At 44.1% G+C, this 16,709-nt stretch overlaps 1 protein-coding gene across 1 annotated transcript in view; it reads right to left on the bottom strand.

Moving 5' to 3' along the window:
- Positions 1-2,267: 2,267 nt before the first annotated feature.
- CR1 (complement C3b/C4b receptor 1 (Knops blood group)) overlaps positions 2,268-16,709 on the bottom strand; it is a 38,430-nt gene continuing 23,988 nt past the window's right edge. Inside the window, exons 41-54 of the mRNA XM_053997901.1 lie at positions 16,419-16,601; positions 16,040-16,219; positions 12,840-13,073; positions 11,857-12,048; positions 11,563-11,659; positions 10,871-10,956; positions 10,312-10,521; positions 9,596-9,778; positions 8,889-9,077; positions 8,600-8,791; positions 8,209-8,235; positions 7,497-7,560; positions 5,914-6,011; positions 2,268-4,120 (exon numbers count right to left, since the gene is read on the bottom strand). Of these exons, the coding sequence (XP_053853876.1) occupies positions 5,921-6,011; positions 7,497-7,560; positions 8,209-8,235; positions 8,600-8,791; positions 8,889-9,077; positions 9,596-9,778; positions 10,312-10,521; positions 10,871-10,956; positions 11,563-11,659; positions 11,857-12,048; positions 12,840-13,073; positions 16,040-16,219; positions 16,419-16,601 (1,928 nt within the window). The 3' untranslated portion in view covers positions 2,268-4,120; positions 5,914-5,920. The remainder of the gene's footprint in view (positions 4,121-5,913; positions 6,012-7,496; positions 7,561-8,208; positions 8,236-8,599; positions 8,792-8,888; positions 9,078-9,595; positions 9,779-10,311; positions 10,522-10,870; positions 10,957-11,562; positions 11,660-11,856; positions 12,049-12,839; positions 13,074-16,039; positions 16,220-16,418; positions 16,602-16,709) is intronic.

Genomic DNA, 16,709 nt, shown 5'->3' with positions numbered 1-16,709 from the left:
CACTGCCTCAGAGCAAAAGGATTTCCACCCTCTGCTTGGGGACTCCATCACCACAGGATTCTCATTCCAGAGCTCTGCAAACACAGAAATTCCCCCCCAACAATTTGACCTCAGCAGTCAGACTGGCTTGGGTTGGAAGGGACCTTAAAGATCATCCTGTTCCAAGCCCCTGCCACGGGCATCATGAAGATGCCACACAGCACACACAGAACCCACTCCTTTTTCCAGAATCACTTTTCAGCACACACAGAACCCACTCCTTTTTCCAGAATCACTTTTCAGCACACACAGAACCCACTCCTTTTTCCAGAATCACTTTTCAGCACACACAGAACCCACTCCTTTTTCTAGAATAATTTTCCAGTTTGCTGCTGGTACCTCCTAGCAACATCTCACTTCTCCAGCCCTGCACCCCAACCTAGAATGAAGCTGAACTCTTTGTTTGCCCTCCCTGCTGTCCAGCGTGTTCCCAGACACGGAAAAGCCGATCCCTGTGTGGATGAAGGTTTGATCAGAGCACTGAGTGGTCACCTCTAAAGAATGCATAGCTGTCATCTACAAGAGGATCCTTCTCTGAGCCAGGAAAACGTCTCTTACACAGGCTGACCGATTTCTCTTGGTGTTCAGAGTCTCAGTTTTTGTCTAGCACCATTTGAAATCGGTTATGATGTAGGGGGAAAAGCAACAGTAATGGGAAACTTCCTTCCCTCACCCCCCAGGTCACAAACAAACACCATCCAGAGCACGACCTGGCCTCCCCAACACCACTGGCTTGCTGTTCTCTGACCTGAAGTTCCCCCCGCAGGCCGAACATCCTGCACACAAGGAGGACAGTCAGCATCCCCTTCACGTGAGGATGGGATGCTTCCAGACAGAGAGAAGCATCTCTTCAAACATAACTCAGCTTCTTCAACTCAAGCAAGCCAGGGCCTGGGTGTGACAACACAGCCACCCAACCTTCTGACCACTTCTACTCCATGTGCTGTTTGTTTGCCTTAACCTGTTCTTTACAAAGATTTTTTTTTTTTTTTTTTTCCTTTTAAATAAAATTGTGTGCTCTACGCTCCTGGGCTCTGTCTCAGGTAGAGAGATCACCTGCTTCCCTGCTGGACAACACCTAAGTGCTGCAAGTCTCTTCATTTCAGCCCCCAGCTCCATTTTCACCACCCTCAGAAGTATTCAGATTCAGAGAATCAGAATGGTTTGGCTTCGAAGGGACCTTAAAATCATCCAGTTCCAACCCCTGCCATGGGCAGGGTTTAATTTATACTGATTTTAAGTGTGACACTGAAAATCGACCAAGCACTGTCACTTCACATTATTTAACCCTAAACCACATAACTTTGGACCTGTTTTGTTACTCCCACTGCCCCTGTCACCAGTAGATGGCAACAACACATTTTTATTCCATGCAGCCTTTTCCTTAGCACAGAGTTCACGTCTCTTTAATTATCAGTTCCAGACTCCAAAAGGAAATAATTCATGCAGCACTGAGTTTTAGAAAAACAGCACAGGACTCATGACAATTAGGCCAAATTAATTTGTAGTGTTCAAGTCAGATTCAAGAATCACAGAGCAGAATCCCAGAATGGTTTGGGTTGGAAGGGAGATTAAAGATCATCCCATTCCTAGAAACTTTGCTTATCCCCTCAATGCTCACTGCAAACCCAAACTCCACAGTGTAAAGTTGTGCAGTCTGGCATCATTTCCATATCAACTCACTCTGAGCATCACAACCACAAACTGCAATGAAATACAGCGTATGAAGTTATTTTTTCTGAAAGGCTTCACTCTATCAAGCAGCTGATTCCACACATGGAAGTTCAGTACATTTCAAGTGTGAAACTCACACAGTTCCTAAATCCACTCTCCTTCACAGATCACCTAAACCCACCAGAGCTGTATTCCCTAAGGATTGCTTTTGTCATACACTGGACAAAAGGGCCAAAACACCCTCTGGGCTTTGCCTCAAGTGCTCCACCAGAACAGCCCCAAGAAAAACTTCCTCTTCTCCACCAACTTTTCACCAATTTTTTCAGGAGTCAACACTGTAAAATTGTGGAGGTTCTGGGAAATCCTCTGCAATTCTAAAAGGAAAAGGTGCTCAGCAAATTAAAACCCATCCCCTACACTACCACTGAGTAACTGTGCACAAACTGCAAACTTCAATCTCAGCAGTTTCTACCTGATATTTGGGACATGAAAAATCATCTGGATAACAATGGGAGAAGAGCTGCTCAGCACAATGATGAATGAAAGACAAACACTTACTGCTAAATAATTTAATATTTTTATTTGGAATTTTACAAATCGTCGCTAATCTTTACATCCAGAAAGAAGAGCAAAAACACAGCCACTTTTTACAGAGATTTCACTTCCCAATTAAGTACAGTCCAGTGTATTTCAGCACATTGCAGATGCCACACAAAGCAAGCTGAGCTCCTGACCAGCGCCACACTCAGTCCCAGTCACACATCCCAGTGTTTACAAACAACTCTCAAACCGAGGTATCAGCCAGGCCACAAACAGCAAATCCTTCTGCAGAGCCAAAGCCCCTTTCTAATAACACAGCCTATTATGAACTCCAACAATACGACTGCTGGGATTGTCCCAAAAAGCCCTATACAGCCCCAAACAGTTCTGTGCCACGCCAAGGATCTGTTGATGACAGGGAGAGCAGTGCCAAGCAGCCACAGACAAGCCAGAGCACTTTCAGTGCTGCCTCAAGCATCTGAAGTGAGGCTATTTGGGTTTTCTGTGAAAATCAGGAGCTGCCTGCATGCTGATAGTGAGATTCATGGAGCTAAAACCTGTTCTAGTTAAGATTTGGGGTTTGCTGAGGAATTAGAAGTAGCAGTGACTCTAAACTAATGGCAAACACCGTGGTGGGGGCTCCTGCAGTCAGAATCTGGACTAAAACATTTGATGAACAAGCAGCAAACAAGAGACCACCACATCTACCAGTGCTCACACAACTGAACTGGTTTGGTTTTCCTTTAACATGGAAAGTGAGTGACAGGGAAAAGCTTCTGCTTCTAAACAGGAATCTGATGCTAAATCCAGCTTTTCAGAGCTTGATTTAACATCCCAGTCTGCAGCCAGAGGTTAGAAATGCGGAATATGTGACTTCAAGTAAAAAAGCAAGGAAGGTGGATCACACAGCACCCACTTCTACTCCTGAAAGCAACAGAAGATCTCCAGAAGTGCCATCAAGGCTCACTAAAATCGAGCACCCTAAGGAACTCCCACTCAGCCACCACTGAGCTCTCAGCAGTTCCTTTAATTAGGGACCTCCTGTCTACAGGCAGGGGATGCCTTTGCTACAGAATCCTTCAGTTTTCAGTTCCAACAAATCCACTGCAGTCTTTGGGAGATTACAGCAAAGAATCAGAAATATATATGGCTTTTTTTCCTTCTTAAAAGCAAAGGAAAAGCTATAAAACTCTGATTTCAAGGCACACTTTAATTCAATATATACACAGCAACCAACTTTGGCAGACAAAGAGGTAGAGTATATAAGATCTTAACTGTGATAGTTTCCAAAAGACATCGCCTTCAATGGCACCAGACTCTTCAGGGGATGAGCAAGAACACATTTCAGAGCACAAAGGAAACGACAGAACCATTTTCACCACCTCTACTGCAAAAAGGGATGGGAAGGACAGCCAGGTTTGAGTGAGCAGAGCTCTACAGGAGTGAGCAGAATATTGGACATGTTCTGTAAGCAAAGAGGTGGCACTGAAGGCAGCAGGCAGCAGCAGCTGGCACTGGCACAGGGACATTGCAGCACTCCCACAGACTCTGGCATGCTACAGGTATTGCCTTTCCCCCAGCTCATGTGCACAGAGGGACAACGAGGGGCCCCAGAAGGCAAAGCAGGATCTGTGTTATCTATATGCACACGCACTCTTTATCCTATCAAGCATCTCCTCCTCCAGTTCATCAGCAGAGCAAGACACAGCACAAGGAACTCATGGACAGCCACTCACTGCAAGGGCAATCAGTCTTTGTCCAGCTCTGACAGGGACAGCCCACTGCAAAGTCCCTCCCTCCCCCCAAAAAGGGCAGTCATGCTTTACACATCTTATATTCGGCAGAACTGGGAGTGCTGTCACGTTTCCTACAAACAAAAAAACAAGTCAAATCAGAGGTTTTACATTGCAAGAGGTTTTACATTTACACTGAAAGCACATCCTTAGTTTTGTCATTAAAGCTGCAGGTAAAGTCACAAACTGGGTCATTCTTTAGCCTCTCTTTACCAAACAACTGAGGAGATTGGACTGGGAGATTTTAGCTGGACTGAAGAGATTTTAGCTTCATTCAGCCACTGAACTGTCAGGAGTGACCAAGGAGCAGCAGAGCCTTTGATCCAAAGGGATCATTTCAAGTGATGACTGGTATTACCAAAAACTAACCAGGATTCCCATAACTCCACCAGGTGCACCCTGGAATTCGTTTTAATTACAATGTGTTCTTTTGTATATATTTTCTGACCAAAAATGAAATATTAGTTTGTGTGGGTTTTGATTCTGCAGTCCACTAGCAGCAACTTTACAATACTTAAACATACAAGAATTAAAATTCACAATGACATTCTTATATATGTCCAAAGTTCTTGAAAAAATTCTGTTTTGCTTTAACAAAAAACCCATCCCATACCAAACCTCAGTGCTATTACTCCAAGTCTCTAAGGAGTTCCACATTCCATAAGAAAACCTCCAGAATTACCAGCATTTTGACACACCAGACCAGTAATTTCTCTTACAATGTGAAAAGGTAAGATTGTAATGAAGAATTCTATTCTATCTGCTGATTCATTTTTTTCTCTCCAAAATAAGCCAAATTAACCCAGAAAACAGATCCTATCTTAATTAGAAACATCTTTCTTCAGAGTGAAGATGATATTCCTTAATCTATACATTATTTTGGAATAAACTCCAAGCTTAATGTTCATATAACTCATCAAAAATACTGAAAATTCACCTGCCCTTTACAAGTGAATAAAATCAAGACTATGCACATGAGAAGACCTTTGCATTAAGCTGGAATAAGAGAACCCATCACCTCCTCAGAATCTGTGCAATGAAGAAAAGCAACAAAACAAAAGATGCCGATTAAAAAAAAAAACATTTGTAGTTCCAGCTCTGTTGAGATAGCAACGACAAAACACTGGCAAGGAAGAGTCAAAGTGAGCTGCAAAGTTCTGTTCAAACAAGGGTTGAAGAGCCAGATTTTGGAAGAGCTCATCTGACCCTACACAAGTGCAGGAGGAACCCCAACATTCACCACAGGCATCTCACTGGAGTGAGCATTAGCTTAAAATACAGGAGAGGACATCAGCTTCAAAGCAAGTGTATTTTCATTCTTTGCAGGGCTACAGAACCCTGAATTTGAGAAAGAAATCACCTTTTCATAAGAAGGTTTCAAAAGATCCATGTTAGACCTCCATTTATTCTCTTCTAAAAAGCAAAAATGCAGATGAATCAGTAATTGTGAGAAATGTGATCTGGTTTTCTCTGAAGGGATGCACAACTACCTTTAGAGTTTTAGTGCCCAAAGGTGGTTCCAGCTTCTAATTACAGGGAATTAAACCATTAGCTAAGAAAAGTAACTCACCACTGGGATGGGTGCAGACATTCTTCTGAGTATTGTAGGCAATGTGCTACTCATTCTTCCAACACAGAAATGTGATTTACAATCACTGGAAGCTCTTACTGACACTGCTAAATGGTAATTCTCTATATATTATATCCTGTTCTCCCAAAATGAATGAAAAGTTAAGATATTATTTCCTACAGGAAGGAAAGGCTCCAAGCTAGATGGATTCCACACTCCTGAAATTCCAAGCAAACCACAACAAAAAAGACACTTAAGCTTCATTGCAAGAAGTCCAAATGAAGTGGAAAATTATACCTTTTCATCAATTCATTTGTGCAGTTTCTTCCATCTCAGCTGGGACATTAGTTTTTAAAATACAAATTTCCTTGCAACTCTCATCAACTGTGTACGAGCTGAACAGCAGAAAGGGAGAGAGGTCTAATTGAATGTCCCATCCAAGTGCATTTTACACACACAAGAAAGAGAGGCCAAGGAAAGATCTGCTGTCATTTGGAGGCTACAAACCAGCAAGGATCAGGGGCTGGAAGCACAACAGCTCACAAAGGCTCAGCTGCATCAGGAACTCAGAACACTAAGCAGGGAGATGGAGGCTTTCATGAAAGGAGATTAGATCAGGGTTTTCAGACAAGAAAGAGCTTTAACAGTCAGATGTTCACAGAGAGGAAGATGAAGGCAAGCACTAGGCACAATAAGGCTTTTCATGCTGTCAGATATTCAGGAATGTCACAGTCTTTAATTTTTGATGATGCTGCTTTAGATCCCTCCTGCTTTCTATGCCCTGAGAAGTCTCTCTATGGGTGAAGGCAGCAAGTGCTGCCCTGAACTGCCAAGAGCTCTTCTCTGGCCCATCCAGGCTGCAGAATATCCAAATACTGAATAAAAGCAGTGGCTCAAAAGCACCACATTGCCCAGCAGCACACTCTGGCCCTTGGATTGATACTGCACTGCCTATTTAAAAGACACCAAGGCTAAAACCTCACTGGATATAAACCATCTCCAGGGCTCTCCCAAGTCCTCTGTGTGGGCTTCATTACAAATATGAACCACAGGAATATTCCCTCTGGTTTGCTTCATTTAAAGCATCCCTTCCTTTGTTTCATGCACTCCAGATAAATCCCAACAGATTCTGGAAAAAGACAACACTGTTCTGATGGGATGCTCATCCTGACATTCCTTGTGTACCACCTAACCTGCTCTGGACTGTCAATGTTTTGCATTTTACAAAATATTTCTCTAACAAAAAGGTTTTTTTCCAGAAGATAAAACCAGACATCACAGCAAAAAGCAATGCACAAAGAGGAATTTAAATCTCCTGCCCCTCCATCAAAAACCACACATAAACCTCAGCTGTTTTGAAGGTAAAGTTTAAAACACCCTACATGTCTAATTAAAAACAGAACACTAATTGCTTATGCACAAATCTAGTATTTTACAGTTGATTTTGCAAGTCTTTAACATAGGGACACCAACATTGGGGCTGCAAGAAGAGAAGAAAAACCTGAAAACCTTCTGGCAGCACAAGCCCACACTACCAAGACTCCCCCAGGCTTTAGGAGATGAACTGATACGTTTGAAGCAGATGGACAAAATACTTTCCTTGGCAAGTGGACACTGCCAAACACAAGCTTGAGAACAGGGTCTCTCCTCCCTTGAAATTAGTGCAAGTGTTAATTAGCAGCTTAGCTGAACAGCAGATCCAAAACCAAAGTGAAATTCATGGTTAGGCTTTGGCTTCCCTCAGCTGCTGGGAGGAGCTCACACAAAATCAGACATTTGAAAAAGAAAGGGCACAAAAGCTCAAGAAACTTAAACAACAGCACAGCTTTGGCTCAGTCATTTGGGAATTTGCAGTATTAATAAAAAGAAAGCTTACTCACCCATTCTGTGAGAAGAATTTCTTGTAGATGCAGAAGGCTGCCCCGACAAGCACAACTACAAACGCTTTAGGAAGAATTAAAGTGGAAAAAAAAAAGCTCCTTAGAGTGATAAAGATCATCTCCAGCTCACAAAAAAGCAACAAAAATTTTGCAGAAATAGCCTTGTTTTCATCTACATGTCTATGCCACCTCTAACGCTCCCCAAAAAAACCCACAACCCAACTTATTTATGGAATGAGCCACGTAAATTAAATACTTGATTCTTCAAGATAGAAGAACCAGTGACCACCAAGATGGCAAAACCCCAGCAGCTCAGAAACTAGAACAGGAATGACAAGGCCCCAGCGTTACTTTTTACAAGTTTATACAAATGTGGATAACAAAAGCAAGGACAGAGGATGGGCTGAACACTTCTGTTCACTGGCAGAATTATTTACTCACACCCCCAGTAAACCCAAGCTCTGAAATTTATCCAAGTGGCCAAGCTGTTGCAAACTGCCTTTGAAATGTGACCTCTCCACATGAGAAAATACACATTTCACACTAAATTAAACTGTAACAGCTAAGCAATCTTTTTTTGAATCATGCAGCTTTAACTAGAACTCCAAAATCACCCTGTTGCAGTCACAGGTGATTGGAATAAAAAATGGACTTTCACATAAAAAAATATTATTTGTATTGTATTTTTTTTAAGGTTTTAGAAAATACTCACCACAGATGATGGCTATAATATATCCACCTAAAACCAGAAGGAATCAGTATCACAAGAGGAACACAGGTGCTTCTTACTCCAACATTATTATAAAAATATTCACAGAGCTATTTCAAGAGGAACATAGGTGCTTCTTACTCAAACATTATTATAAAAATATTCACAGAGCTATTTCAAGTCAAGCACTTCTATCAACACAATCTTTGAAGCGGACTAATTTAAATAATAATATTTAACTTAGAATATGAATATTTTAATTAATCTTAACAAACCCCATTTTTCACATCAAAATAAAGAAGGAAGCTGCAATAAATTCTTTCTCCTGAATATAAAAGGACTGTTCTCTCAGCTGTATTTTCATCCCAGTGGAGTTTTTGCAGCCTGTACTTACTGAGCTGGCAGGTTGGCACTGCAGGCACCCACTGGTTGTGTCCAACGTACTGAATGCGAGCCTCCCCATGCAGGGTGTACCCCGTGTAACATTCAATGGTAATGAAATCCCCCACAGAGTAGGAAGGTTTTTGTCCATCTGTCACTGTCCCAAAACTTATGACTGGTGTGGAACCAGAACCTTCAGTCTCACCTGGAAAGAAAAAAGCCGGGGCGGGAAAAAAAATTAAAATGTTTTACTACATCAGATGTTTAAAACTTGTCACTCTGATTTTAGCAATTTTACTCACAGGCACAGTGCTGTAAAGCACCCCAGGAGCTCTGTTCTTGACAGGTCACTGTCACCTCTGCAGAGCCATCAGGGAAGGAGCAGCCAGCATTGCACCTGATCTGGACAGACTCTCCTTTTCCATAGGCAGGTTTGCCTGGAATCAGGACCCCATTGGGGATCTCCGGGGCAGGACACACATCTGCAGTAACTAACACAGGAATTTCAAACAAGGTTAGTGAGAATAAAGTTTCTTTCATAACTCTGTAACTCATCCCACAAACACAAGCTGCCTTCATGTAAGAAAAATAGCTCAGCACATGTCAGAAGTTTAACTTTACCCCAATTTTAAGTACAAATATTCCCCCTAGAAAACATAAACATTGCTGTAGGTATTCATTAAGGTAATACAATCCTATGATGTGGCAGCTCAGAAATCCTTACTGGTTCATTATTCCTCTGAGCTCTACAATAATTTCTAGAAAGTAGGAGCTGAAGAGCTGCATAAAAAAAAAAATACACACAAAGATGTCAACTGCTCCAGAAGGATACCACAGCTTTCCTCACTGTGCATTCTCCTAGTTCTCTGTATCAAGTATTTCCTCCTGTATTCCACATCTTTTCTCCTGCCTTCACCCATGAAATCACTAGAACACCAGGATGCTCTAATTTAGCTAAAACACTTTCAACACACAAGAGAAAAGGGAATCTTAGCTAAGAAAGTCTTACTTTTCTCACAAGTTGGTTTTGGAGGAACCCAGGTGCTATTTTCTTCACAGGTAATCACCATTTCTCCAACCATGAAATAGCCTTGATTACACTCAAACACAACCGAGTCCTTGTATCTGTAGGGATGTCCAAATCCGGATATTTTTCTCCCATTTTCAACTCTAGGTTCTTCACATTTGACCACTGAAAGAGGAAAACCATTTGTTAACACAAACATTTGTTACCAAATGAAAACAAAGCTTGGAAACGTCTGTTAACACAAACATTGCACCAAACACAACATCCTTTTCCCTACGTGCCAATTTCCTCAAGGTGTTTTGGAGAAACTTTGTAAAAACATTGCTTCCTGCACTTCCATAGTGGCTGTGCTTTTAGGAACAGGATTCTTCCTCAGCTTTTTACAAGTCTTACTCCAGCCCCCACATCCTTGCCCTTGACACAATTTTTCTGCAGGCTTTGTGGTCTCCCAGTTCCTTCACTTTGGCTTTGTCACTTCTACCAACAAGACACTCAAACAGGTATTTTTCAAGCTTTAACTTAAATTTTAGTCATATTCTGTGTCCTAATCCATCAATATCCACCACGTTGATGTAATCTCCACTGAAACTGTACCAAACTTTGTGGCAGAGCATTCCTAGAGGCAAAGTCCATTCTCCCCAGCCCGCTTCCAAGGAAAGGGACAGGCACTGTAATAAAGAATGAAAAATCCCAACAACCTTGACATTTTGGAGGTGGCCCACTCCAGACTCCGTTCTTTGAGTGCTCATCAGCTGTGCAGTGAATCGTGTCTGGGCCAATGAGGGAGAAGGGATCACTGCCCCCGGGGACATCCCGACACCTGTAGGTCACTGAGCTCTGGTACACGTAGCTGGATTTTTCCTCGTAGTCCCCGTTGGCTATTTTGGGAGGTGCCTCACAAGGGATTTCTGTAAATAAAGCACAAAAATTGGTCAAATTGGTTTTGCTCTGTTAGCTGGTTCATCTCAAAGAGCAAGCCTTGATGTTCCAGTTGTTTCATTGAAGATCTGACACAGCCACTCGAAGTCACGCTACAGAACCTCAGCTTCAATGAGAGGCTGATTTTAGTGAGGTAATTACCACAAAACTGACATTTTTCAGTGGTCATTCCTCAGGCACATCCCAAGTAGTTAGGAAAAAAATCACAGCTGTTTTCCCATCATTTTTTTGTACTGGAAAGTTGGTGGCACAGCTCTTTGTAAATTAACTACCCCCCCCCCACCAACAGAAAATCAAACACAGCAGTAATTTTCTTACTTTCACAGTAAGGCAGACGTCCACTCCAGCCAACATCTCCATTCATGATATCACAGGAAATCTTTTCCTTACCCTGTAATCTGTATCTAGACAGGTAAAAATTTTGAAGAAGTGAAATTTAAATTTCTCATTTCTGCAACAAGCACCAAAAAAATCATCTCTTATCAATAATTCTGTTCTGTGATTACAGGGACATAACACAGCAAGGTTTCGTTGTAATGAGAACAGAATCTTGTTTGTTTTGCTGAGAGTCCCACTTTGAAAACAAAACAGATAAAGAGACATCACTAAGGAACGTGGAAGTCTTACCATTTTCAGAAATACCCTCTAATATTAAAGTCCTAAAATTACTAATACTCAAGGAAAAGGAAAAAAACCCTCCTTAGTGTTGTTGACTTAATTATCAATAATGAAGCATTATAAATATATACCTACTTCTTCTGCCACAGGAGCATTAAGAGAAGTCACCAGAGGTAACACTGCAGTTCTGCAGAATCTCACAAAAAAGCTTAGGATTGATGCAAAGACTAATTAAACCAGGGAATCAAATTAAATTTAACTGTAATTTCGTTTGCTACAGGTAGAATTCAGATTTCAGGTCAGAACTGGAATAGAAAATTTGGCTTTGGTTCAAACCTGGTGTAAACATAAAAAAAAAGAAAAGGAATCATTAATTTCACCAAAACACTTACCCTTCATTACAATAAAATGTCAAAATTGAACCAAATGTAAGATCTGTTCCATCAAAACGACCATTTTCCAAGTCTCCTGGGTACTTGCAACTTCTCGCTGGGGGAAGGGGAAAAAAAAAAGAAAATAAAAAAAATCTACATTTTTGTAGTTACATACAAAGACAAAATCTTTGACACTTATTGCTCTTACCCACACCAGAGTTTTCCAAGCTTCATTTAAAATATGGCAAAACCCTAATTCAAAACCCTAACTTCAGTAAATATCAGGGAGAAAAAAGGGGTACAAAAAATTACCTGTACAGAACACGCCTTTGGGCGACCACTGCAAGTCATCACCACATGTCCAGTACAGTGACATCCCTTGAACCCTCTTGTATCCCGGCCGGCAGGTGAAGGAGATTTTGGTCCCAGGTGGAAAATTCTGTTCTTCCCTGAAGGGCTCGTCGAGCTCTGCGTACTGCAGCCGATCTGGCTTGGGACACGTGTCTGGGAGAGGAAGGAAAAAGCAACACAGCACCTCAGCAACAAGAAGAGAAACACACTGAGGTGTAACAGCACAGCAGACAGAGTAATTCAAGAGCTTTTTATTTAAGTCGTTCCCTATTTTTTAATTTAGGTTTTAACTGCATCCAGCGTCCAGCTCCACACACATAGAGGGCACGTTACTCATTGTTTCCTCAAGTTCTTTAGTCATTCTACCCAGACAATGCACTTCCTTCCAGATCCTCTTTTCAGATTTTTGCCTCTTTGCCTTTCTTTTTTTTTTTGTAGTTAAACACAGGACTTCGCTCACTGTACACCCATTTCTTTTGCTGCATGAAAAACAAACAAGCCAGCCCCACTCACAGAGCGCATTGTCCTTTCTTAAGGAAAAAGGAAAGCGGGACTAAGGGACAGAAAGGGGAGTTTAAAACCAGCTCCGAGGCCCGGCTGGACAGAGGTCCAGCGGCAGGTGTGGGACGGGACGCGCTTTGAGGCGCCCCCCCCACACAGAGTGTCACAGCGCTGCCACTGAAACCCGCCCAAACCCCCGCGCTCGCACCACCGCCCTGCAGCCATTTCCTTCCTGCCTCCCTCGCCCCCCGGGCAGGCCCCGAGGGCACCCTCAGCACCGCGGAGCGGGGAGCAGGGCCCGATCCCGACCCCCACCGCGACCCCGACCGCTCCTCCCAGCCGCGGTCCCCTGAGGGCTCCGCGCCGCGCCCGCCGCTCCGAGCGCCCCTTCCCCACCGGCACCGCCCGCTCGGGGCAGCAAAGAGCGAGCGGCCGCTGCTCACTCTCATCCTGGGCCCCGCCGAGCCGCCACAGCACCAGCACGGGCAGCAGCAGCAGCAGCAGCGGCGGCAGCGAGAGCCGCCTCATCCCCGCAGCGGGGCCGCGGCCGCGGCCGCTCCGCTCGCTCCCGGCGCCGCCGGAGACGCAGCGCGGGGCCGGGTGCGCATGCGCGGCCCGCCCCGCCCGGCCCGCCCTCAGCGCGGCGCCGCCATGGCCGCGCCCGCCCGCCGGGCCCCCTCAGCGGCGGGGCGGCGGCCCGGGGACAGCTCGGGGTGTTCCTCACCCGGGGGTCGCTGAGAATGCACGGAGCGAGCTCCCCGGGCCGCTGGTGCACACAGCGCTGCAGGGTTAGGGCGCTTTCCAGGCACGGCCGCTCTGTTGTGGTGAGTTAATTCCCACGCGAATGACGCAGTCCCGGCTCAGTTCAACGCATGCTCAGGGAAGTGGGATTTTTAGCAGGATGATAAAATCTTTGTTCAGCTGAAGAATACATGGGCCTCGAGTATTTTGCCAAACGCATGCATCAGCACCTTGATTTCCTTCATCCTCAAAGCTAGTTCATTCGGGGATGCCCTTGACTAAGGGGTGCTCCTGCCTGCTCCTTTTTTATGGATTAGGATTGAAAGTATACAAAGATCTTCCACCAAAGAACGCCCTGACTTAAAGTAATCTTGGAATATGTGGACATATTCCACATTTTACAACACCCTCAGCGCGTTACAGGCTGCGAGGAGATCGAATCCCTTCCTGGGCAGCTCAAGGAAAGAGGAAAAAATCAAAGTGTATTTAGGTGCTACACTTGGAACACCAACAGGGATTAATTAAAAATAACAGCCAGCTCAGGATGGACAGGGCTGTGCGAGGCTGCTCGCCTTTGGAAGTTAAATCCTGTGTGTGGTGGAGCAGTATTAAAATAGAACAGCCAAAAAATTAAAAAAAAAAAAAAAAAAACCAAAAAACACCAAAACACCAAAACAGAAAACACTTAAAGTTCTGGGTAGGCCTAAAAGAAGACACAGAATTGTCATCAACAGCTTTTATTAGGTTAAGCATTGGTAGAGGAACACTGCACGTAAGCATTGAAGGAAATAAAGACGTAAATACAGCTGTAATTAAGACATTAATTAACACATGGTTACTCCCACCCTTGTGCAGGTGGGTAGGCCCAGGGAGACAGGAAACGGGGGGTTTGGCCAGTGCATTATTCATTTTTTCTCCCTACCAAGGCTTAGGGTTATCCACTTGGTTATCCAGTGTTTTGGGGAAAAAGGAAATATTCTTCATCAGGACCTGCACACAGAATTCCCTCCGAGGCAGCACCCGCACTGCGTGCAGTCTGAGCCTCATTAGATCCTTCCAGTAACTACAGAGAGCAGAAGAGCGTTGAAGATTTGCAGTAAAATGTCCTTTTTTTTTTTGGCCACAGAATTCCAGTCTCCACCTGAGCGGCGCTTCCTCGCCGCGGGGAACGAGCGCGGTGCCTGGTTAGCAGCGGCAGGGATGCCCAGCCTGGGAAAGAGTTGATATCCTGGTGTTGAAATCACAGCTTTCCTGCTTTTGTACGGGTGTGTAGAGATTCCATCACCACCCGGAAAGGGAGGAGAGAATTTCTGGGAAATGCTTTGTTTCAAAGAAATCGCCCAAAACTGATATTTTTACATGTCCCACTTTAGAGGGGAAGTGCTGCTAACAGTGAAATTTCACTGCTGGCTGCAATAGATCCACCATAGAAAATAGATCCACTTGTAAGTAAAAGTACCTTTGTAGCAAGTGTGAAAGCAATAAAAAAAAAACAGGAACCAAGTTCAGTCCTTTTCTGACTCTACTACTGCTGAGGCAGTTTTTCAGCTTTTTCATAATCTGTACAAATTAAAAGCAGCTTTAAGTCAGAAGCGAGGACTGGTCTGGAAGTCTGACCTGTGCACACCAACCATCCAGACTGTGGGAAAAACACACTTTGAGGGTAGAGTCAGAAAGAAAAATAGGACAGTTTAAAACCCTAATACATTTAAAACACCTTCTATTCAGCAAAAGAAAATATTCTATCAGAAGACAAAAGGGAAAGAGGTTTCTGCTTGAATGATTGTGTTAGGAAAACAGTCATTCAAGGAGACAATGCAGTCAGCAATAGAAACAAGTGACAGTATAGTTATTGCAGCTCTAACTGATATTTTGTGCTGAGGAATATAAATCCATACCTCCTATGGCAGACACGAGCCTTTGTGTTCAGAGTCTGGGTTCAGGGGGGTTCTGTAATTATAGTTTTCATATGTACGATAATAGCTACGTGAAAAAGAAGAAAACAATGAATTGCCTTGCAAAAGAACACTCGGTTTGGTTTCCTTTAAGAAAGAGAGGCTTGAGATAAAATGACATCACCACACCATGAGTTGCAGGTTGTATCATTTGCAAGCCTGAGCCGAAGGTACAAAATTACAAGGCCCAGACACTCTGAGGCAAATATTTCAGATGTATCAAGTGTATAAAGTTTGTGATTTGACACCAAGGGACAGGAACAAACAGCCAGAGCTGCCTTACCCTTCCTTCTGCTTGGAAATGATTTTCCAGGCAACACCTGCCCCCAGGAGCAGCAGAGCTGCTGCAGCTGCCAGTCCTGAGGGAGAAGAATCCGGGTTATTCTCACTATGTGTGTAAAGTACACTAAATGCACAACAGGGTGTATCTGCCGAGTAAGCAGAGGGAGGCTGTGCCACTGAGGCCACTGAGCTGGGGACAAAAATGTTTGTAAGCTGCTTACCTAGGCCTACTGACCCGGGCTTGGGGTACCCTGGAGGGAAGGGGAAAAAAGGAAAATCAGCAAACTGTTCTACCAAAATACAGCCTTTATCAACTGTCTTTAATCAATACCAACAAACCTTTTAGAATCATAGGATGGTTTGGGTTGAGGGGATCCTAAAGCTCATCCAGTTGCACCCCTCTGCCATGGCAGGGACACCTCCCACTGTCCCAGGCTGCTCCAAGCCTCATCCAGCCTGGCCTTGGGCACTGCCAGGGACCCAGGGGCAGCCACAGCTTCCCCATGCCAACGTCTCACTGCTGAGACCCACAACACCAGATTCCTTAAAACCACACCCTTGTATATTTCCTTTTTTAAAAAAATACCGCCAGACATTTGCATGTTTAAAATGCCTTTTGTATGCTTCTGTTTACACTATCTTTGCTTTGTTTACATTGCACTCACTCAGTTTACAGGCTGGCACGGGAGGGTCCCAGCTGAAATCCTCTTGGCACTGGGTGTGACTGATGCCTTCCAGCATGTAACCATCGTCACATTCAAGAGTGATGTTAGTGCCAGAGCGATAAGTATTTCCTTTAATGGCTTTTTTAACACCTTGGACATCCGGGAATTCACATCTGATCTCTGAAATTGGAAGCAGTAAAAAGAGGACATTTAGAGGGAACACAAAATATGAGAAACACAGCTGTCGGTTATATAGGACGTTGCTCTTGAATTCCTTCTGGGTGTAGCCAGGAATTAGCTCTCATTCGCATTCTGCAGAACTGGGAAGGTGCCTCAGTCCCACATGGAATTCCAAAGAGCAGAGGAAGCACAGACACACCTTTGCACCGCGGGAGGGGCTGGCTCCAGGATCCCGACACCGTGCAGTTGATGAAAGCATTCCCAACCAGGGAGTAGCCGGGATCGCAGCTGTAGGATACAACGGCTCCGGAGGGAAAGGTGGCAGAGGTGTTGCCTTGCAGCCTCCCATTGGTGATGTCTGGAGGCTGCAGACACTTCGCAGCTGGAAAGTCAGGGAGAGACAATCAGCGGGGGGCTGAAGGGTGGCCAGGGAGTGACTGAGGCATTGTCCATCTGCAGCCTCAACTGCTCCCTTTGAATTTCTTCCCCT

Source organism: Vidua macroura, chromosome 24, assembly GCF_024509145.1.
Source record: "Vidua macroura isolate BioBank_ID:100142 chromosome 24, ASM2450914v1, whole genome shotgun sequence".
In the NCBI taxonomy this organism is placed as follows: domain Eukaryota; kingdom Metazoa; phylum Chordata; class Aves; order Passeriformes; family Viduidae; genus Vidua; species Vidua macroura.
This window is presented reverse-complemented; position numbering and strand designations above follow the sequence as displayed.